Source organism: Sardina pilchardus, chromosome 4 (genome assembly GCF_963854185.1).
Source record: "Sardina pilchardus chromosome 4, fSarPil1.1, whole genome shotgun sequence".
Taxonomy (NCBI): Eukaryota; Metazoa; Chordata; class Actinopteri; order Clupeiformes; family Clupeidae; genus Sardina; species Sardina pilchardus.
The window spans coordinates 26,089,803-26,097,302 of NC_084997.1; the positions used below are offsets into that span (position 1 = coordinate 26,089,803).

The 7,500-nt window shown below is 45.6% G+C and overlaps 1 protein-coding gene across 1 annotated transcript in view; it reads left to right on the plus strand.

The window, feature by feature from the left end:
• The first annotated feature begins 1,331 nt into the window (after window positions 1-1,331).
• The window catches only part of casq2 (calsequestrin 2), a 9,475-nt gene continuing 3,306 nt past the window's right edge, over window positions 1,332-7,500 (plus strand). The window contains exons 1-5 of the mRNA XM_062534815.1: window positions 1,332-1,960; window positions 5,013-5,097; window positions 5,494-5,594; window positions 5,772-5,883; window positions 7,335-7,408. Of these exons, the coding sequence (XP_062390799.1) occupies window positions 1,721-1,960; window positions 5,013-5,097; window positions 5,494-5,594; window positions 5,772-5,883; window positions 7,335-7,408 (612 nt within the window). The 5' untranslated portion in view covers window positions 1,332-1,720. The remainder of the gene's footprint in view (window positions 1,961-5,012; window positions 5,098-5,493; window positions 5,595-5,771; window positions 5,884-7,334; window positions 7,409-7,500) is intronic.

Sequence of the window (7,500 nt, forward strand, 5' to 3'; positions counted from 1 at the left end):
AATATACAGTAGGAAAATGAGAAATGAATGACCCCATTATCAGTGGCATTTCCATTCATAATAAACAGGTGTGCAGCTGTCTGGTTGTGAGTTTACTGCCTGGGGAGCTGGCCAAAAAGGTCAAAGGTCACCTGTCGGTGTCAAGGGTCAAGCCCTTTAAAGCATCTCTCCTTTTGAAGCAACCTCTTCCACATCCCAATTAAGGAGCTAATTGGTCTGTGGTCCCTATGGAGATGGTTAAGTGCAATGCTATTTACAGTGTCTGCTCATCCCCGCAGTATGTATGTCTGTGTGTGTGTGTGTGTGTGTGTGTGTGTGTGTGTCTCAGAATCATTGCCGGAGATATAAAAGTACTGTAGGAGGGAGTGTGTGTGTGTGTGTGTGTGTGTGTGTGTGACGGGGCCGGGGGGGTCGGGGGATGACAACAGATCAGGTAGAACACATTGTATGATATTCCCATTCATGACTCTGAAATGTGATACTTTTGTGGTAGGACTGTATAATGTGCTTAGTGAGTGTTTCTCTGGGCACTCCTACCAACTGTACAGATCTATGACCAGCTGCCTGTGCCCCACCACCTCCCACTGCGAACCAAATCCCTGCATTCAGTCTCCAGTTACCCCGAGCGTACAATAGCCCACCCTTCACACTCACCACTCTCCCACACACACACACACACACACACACACACACACACACACACACACACACACACACACACACACACACACACACACACACACATACACACACATACACGCACACAGTTATTCTTATCTTGTCTGCACCAAGACTGAAGCCCATTGGGCAGAAGCTTGGTCAAAGAAAAAACTGCAGCCACTAACAACTCAGTATATTTAGATGGGCCACTAGCCATCCCTAGTGTGTTTCTAATGGCTGTCAGCACTATGGATGATGGTTGGGAGGCTCACGGCCATACAAGCATGTGGTGTATAATTGCATATTTACCTCAACATCCTATAAACTACATGCCCACATGCTCACCAAAAATATATAATATTTTTAAAATAAAGTACTCCTAAAGCTGTTAAAATAAACTACTACTGATAAAATAAAGTCTCACACTTGAAATCTATTCAGTAACTTAAGCAGACATTCAGTCATTCATAACCCAGGGTGCTAGCGTAAGCTAGTTCAGCTGAATCCCCTTCGCCGGCCCTCCAGTTTGTGTCCATCTCTTCAGCGGCCCTCTGAGCTATTTTTAGCCCCAAAACAACTGGGCTCCTAAAAAAGGCCCAACGCCGATGGCAGAGCAGGAGTGGGGGGGGGGTGCTACTATGTAAGGTATCCAGTCCCTCTGCCACCTCTTCCCTGTCCCGCCGCCCGGATCCTGGACGCGTCTTTCTCTTTGTCTTCGGTGGGGAGAGGGACACAGAGGCAGAAGAGAGAGAGAGTAAGAAACGGGGGCAGCAGGTCCCACAGCAAGGCCAGAGACACGGTCAAAAAACGAGGCAGGACAGCAACGCCTGATCGAGACAACAGCTTCTCTTAGCGCACCGCGGATCAGCCTTATCTTAGACTGGACTTTTCGATCTACTGAGGAAGAGAGAATCTGTGTTGGGTCTTCAGACACGCTCTGAAGCGTGTGCGTGCTTGGTGTCCCTAGTAGGCTAAGGTATAAGGTGTCTGCACCTTTCTGCTTCGCTTATTTCTTTAATTTGGCGAGCCAGCCGGTGAGCTGAAGCGGAAGCCCTAGAAGATGAGGACCCACTGGCTGCTCCTCGTTTCCTGCCTGTGTCTGGCGCCTCTCCTCTCCCTGGCCGAGGAAGGCCTCGAGTTCCCGAGCTACGATGGCAAGGACCGCGTCCTGGATATCGACGACAAGAACTTCAAGAAGGCCCTGAAGAAGTACGATATGCTATGCCTGCTCTACCACGCTCCAGCACCCACCGCCAAGGATCAGCAGAAACAGTTCCAGATGACCGAGCTCGTCCTGGAGGTACTGGCTGTACAGTAGGAGAAGGGAGAGGGGAGGAGGGGAGGAGGAGGAGGAGGTGGTGTAGGAGGTGGTGGGGTAAGAGGAGTTGGTTGACATGGAAAGTCAGAGAGACAGAAATTATTTGACATGCATGGGACCAATGTATGAATGTGACTAACAGAGCGATCATTTATTTTTTTGCCTGTGGATAACCTAGAGCTGCTATGGTACAAGGCCTTATTTGGGTACATTGTCGAGAGGGAGCTGCAGAAATAGCAATCTAGGAGTTTGACTAAGGGAATAGGACGTGTTAGTGTTGAGAATCAAATGTGTTTGCACAGAGTTGAGAGAGAGAGAGCGAGAGAGAGAGGGAGCCAAATAACAGTCGCAAGTGAAGGAAAGGTCAGTCACTATAAACATACCAACCCAACCCAAGCCACTGCTGGAAAATAGAAACAATGCAATGACAGCGAACAGGAGAGAATCCAGTCTAGGAATAGATGCTCATGTCATTTGTGAGTGAAGAATGTCTTCCATTAGTAGGAGAGATCGTCCGGATGTTACACTGTTATCAATGTCTGATGTCCTGGTCTTTAAACATCCACAGAAGGTCTGGTATATTGAGTCCAGTCCAATTATTGAGCCTTGACCCAGTGTGTTTTGCAGATTTTGTTGAACATTGAAATCTAAACAGACACGCCTTAGTACTTCAACAACATGGTCATGACTAGCAATGCTAACATGTCACCGATCAATAAGGTGCAATTGGGTTTGATGCACCACACTGGGCACACTTGCGTTACAGTAATAGTGTTCTTGGGTCACAGATGACTTTGAGTGTGTGTGTGTGTGTGTGTGTGTGTGTGTGTGTGTGAGTGTGTGAGTGTGTGAGTGTTGTTTGTATATGTGGGTACGTGTCCAAGAACTTGTATGTGCTCCTGCCAAGGTCATCATTGGTTTGTCTCTCCTCTGCTGTCATCTCCTAATTCATTCTAATTCGCATGTTCTATGTCTCCTATAGTAGACCCTGCCAATCACGACTTACAGTGCCTTCCTGGCTGAAACCAGACACCTCCTCACCCACCCCCCATCCAACCCCACACACACAACCTCCTGCTCGCTCATACTGTACATAGATTTCAAGGGCACCATGGCATTAACCAACAAGCCACACAAATTACTTTATAATCTGCGCTTAGCGGTGACACTGGCTGCCATTTTTATCACTGGGTTCAGGATGCACCAGGCCGATGCCTTGAGGAAGAGTTTCCTCTGATGCCAGCACTGTGTATTGTCTCTGTGCGTCCCACCCGTGAGAGGAAAAGCAGCCCAGCTGTCTGCCTACAAGAGTTATTGGCCTTGAATTTCTTGTGCTCTCACGTTTCACTTGGCTGGGCTTGAAATAAGTCTCCACGCACGAGCTTCACATGCTTAAGTAATTATATGAGTGGTGTCTAATTAGGTGTGGCACAAAACGGTAAAGAAATCCTCCACAGTAAACTCAGTGAACAATTTCAACTTACACTCTTTACACCCAATTTCATGAACTCATATCTTCAACGATTGGTCTCGACTCAGACACTTACTCTCAATTTGAGGAGCTTATATCAATAATTAGACGATTGGTTGATTATGGAGGTAATATTATATTCCTTCTTGCTATCCCCTATACAGAGAAGCAGTGTCATTCTAACAGTCGCCATGACGATGTTCATTACTTTCCCCATTGTCACCGTGTACTCCTTCCCAGCATGCATTAGTCTTCATGATCTTTAATGGTGTTTAAAATGTCAAAGTACTCACAGTAAAGCCTACCTTACACTGACAAGATTTGGGAAAGATTCTTGAAAGATTGTAGTCTTATTAACTAATGCCCCTCATTCAAGCTTTACTCAAAAGACTACAATCTTTCAAGAATCTTTCCCATATCTTGTCAGTGTAAGATAGGCTTTAGTTGCTTGCTGAGCTTAGGGCAGCAGAGGCATAAGCCTAGAACCAAACCACTAACATCATTGAGGTGACGAATCCATCTCTGCTCTCCGTTCTACATGTACCTCTGTGAGAGTGCCAGAGAAGGTGACAGTTACGGCCGAGGACACCATTCCAGACCATGCTATTCTTAATTTATGTTCCAATCAGGCGCTGTCCAGGGAGACCTGATAGCAGTATTCTTAGAACACTCTACTGTTCTTTTGGCTTCTTTTGTCAGCCGGCATCACATCGCAGTGACTTCAGAGAGCTCTCGGGTATAGTATTTGTAGAGAGCAATCACCTCAGAAACGATTATAGAACAGTGGCTGGATCCACCCATGCATGCGTTATTACTCACAGGGGGGTGATCGAGTTAGCATTGCCATTATGAGCCCAATTCATCCCCTTACCTCTGTTCTCTCACACAGGGCTTCTCATTGTACACACACTAGGCCTCGTTATATGATTTGTCAGTTTCATCCATGACAGAAAACGGCTTGAAAATCACAGATTTGCCCGTAATTTGAATATCATGCATTGCTCTTACGCATGGTGATAACTGTCACAGGTCGGAAATCAGTGGCACTATAACATCTCTATCATGAGCAAAATTTCATGTAACTGTTTTCAACTCAGTGATCAGGAGGCTGATCTAGTATTTGGGTTAAATAGATGATTATGAGGTGCTGATGTTTAGATGCAACCTTTGCCAGGACACAAACATAAGAGGATATATGCAGACTGCTGTGCACAATGCCAGCTAACGACTCAATATCCATCCTTTGAATCATTTTTGCAAGTATTATAATAGACATTGTGGTAAAGGCATATTTTTTGGGGGCTCTTTGAAGTTGTCTCCTTGTCTCCAAATTGTGGCAATACGGAATCTACATACGGCATACAGTACCTTACCCACCAAGCTGCATTTCAATATGATAGATCTATCACAAATCCCCCGTCTGCCATTGTCACTACCATTGCTGTTTATGCAGAATGCAGTACAACAACACTGACAAAAAGATGGCAAAGTGCTTTAGGATTAAGGGCCCCAATTTGATGGCAGCACCTGATGCATCCTGGTCTGTTCTGTGTTGCTGAGCAGCTGTCAGCCCAGGTCCTCGAGGTGAAGAACATCGGCTTTGGCATGGTCGACTCCCACAAAGACGCCAAGGTTGCTAAGAAACTCGGTAAGCCGGCCTCAGCCGTGAAATAGCTATGTCAGAGTCCTTTGTTGATGTCCAAGATAAAAAAATAAAATAAAAAAAAAACACTATCTCAGAGTTTTATAAAGGACAATTATTCTGTGCTCCCTGCTGAAATTGATGCCCCCCCCCCCCCATCACACACACACACACACACACACACACACACACACATACACACAGAGTCACACTCACACTCACACACTCACAACACACAAAACATTTGCAATTTGTGTTCCGTTGAGTTCCATTCCGATTTGGTTCTGATCGATTCTGTTCCATTTTGTTCTGTTCTGCATTCCATTTCCATCCTTTCTCCTCTCCTCATGTTCCTTTCTATTCATCTCCTTGGCTTCTTTCTCTCTCTCCCTTCGGTCTCAGGCCTGGATGAAGAGGGCAGTGTTTACGTCTTCAAAGACGACCGTATGATCGAGTTTGATGGGATGCTCTCTGCAAATGTCCTTGTGGAATTCCTTTTAGACGTGAGTTACATGGGTTAAGCTACCCTGCTACAGTATACCCACCGCTCTCAGTACACTATCTGCTTTCCCTATTCAAAAGATTAAAAAGGGCATTCGTCAAGCCAAAGATCAATGTCAAATTGAAATGCTTTATTGCTTTTTCTTCTCTCTTTCTCTTTCTCTCATTTGCTTTCACAGTTAATGGAGGATCCAGTGGAAGTACTTGATAATGCGCTTGAATTAAGAGCTTTTGATCGCATGGATGAGGAAATCCGTGTTGTTGGTTACTTCAAAAATCAGGACTCTGAACGTGAGTCTCATGTAGAGAGAATGCACATGTCTCCTTTTGTGAGTGTGTATGCAGACAAGAAATGGCTTGCATGACACTGTGTTCTATATGGCTGTGTGTAGGTGTGTAGGTGTGTGTGTGTGTGTGTGTGTGTGTGTGTGTGTGTGTGTGTGTGTGTGTGTGTGTGTGTTTGTCTGTGTGTGTGTGTCTGTGTGTGTGTGCGTGTGCATGTTTGAGAGTATGCAAACACATCTACGTGCTTCTATAAGACACAGTGGCGTGACATTTGAAGCCACTTTATCGCCATGGACTTACCAAGGCAATTAAATCATGTCATGCACCTCAGCTGTGAAAACACTAGTCTATTTTCCTCTCTTGTAGTTGCAATTTAGTCAATATTAGAGCTGTGTTTAGTCCAAGTGACACCCCTATGCTGCTCTACCACTGCACAGCAACACGGTCTGAATGTGCGTATCAAGGAAAGAATTCAGTTTACTTGAACGAAGAACAAGAATGAACTTATCACGCAGATACACATATTTTAGTCTGCGTACCTCAACGTGCTAAAAATATCTGTGATTGTACACCAAAAACATCCCTGGCGCTGACGACCGTAACCGTGCCATCTCTGGCATGTGAATTGATTACAGAACTCTAGACCTTGCCAGTTCTACACATTCTATTTCCATGCGGTGTCAAGTCTGAGAATGAGAATGAGCTGTGATTGGTTCAGAGATCTGCAGCACGGGGGGTCAAAGGTTGCCTATTTCTGTTCCCCCCCTCTCTCCCCCGTCTCCATGTAAAGCTGGCATTCCTCCCCAGGCGAACGCTGAGGCTCATAACCATTTCGCTAAATGGTAAAAGGCTAATGGCCGCCTAGCTCAGCTCCCATGGAGACGAAAGGTTACCTTTAAATAGCTGCTGTCAAGGCGAATCAAACACAGTCGGACGCAACAGTGCCGGCCCGGCGCTGGCTTGGAGCTGGCCCAGATCTGGCCTGCTTCTGGGTTATGTGCCGTCTGTAGAAACATAAATGCCCTGTCTAATGTATTCATGTATCACAGTCAGGCAAAAATGTCCTGTCTATAATGCAACATCATAGTCATTTATGATTTTATACATAGATAAACATATAACGCAATCAGTTGTAATGATGCTTTCTGCTTTGTGATTTTTTCCCCTTTTCCTTTCACATCTCTCCTCTTGCTCTCCCATCTGTATCCTTAACGTCTCCTCTCATCTCTTGGTCTCCTTTATATTCTCGTCTCATCTCCCGATCGTCTCCTTTCCTCTCTCTTCACCCTGTGACTCCCCTGTGCACTTCTTGCCCTCGTTCTCCTTTTGTCTCGTCTCGTCTCCTCTCACCTCCTTGCCCCCCCTCTTTTCCTTTCCTCTCATCCCTCTCTCCCCTTCCTCTCCTTTCATCCTCCTTTCCTCTCTATCCCTCTGCTCTTGTCTCAACCCCTTCTCAGATTTCCTTGCTTTCAAAGAGGCAGCAGAGCAATTCCAACCTTACATCAGATTTTTTGCCACCTTTGAAAAATCAGTGAGTAAAATAGGACTAAATGAAACTCTTGTCACCAGTGAAGTAAATCCACAAGATTATTTCCCTCTTAAGTCTTTGACACCCTAATTGAG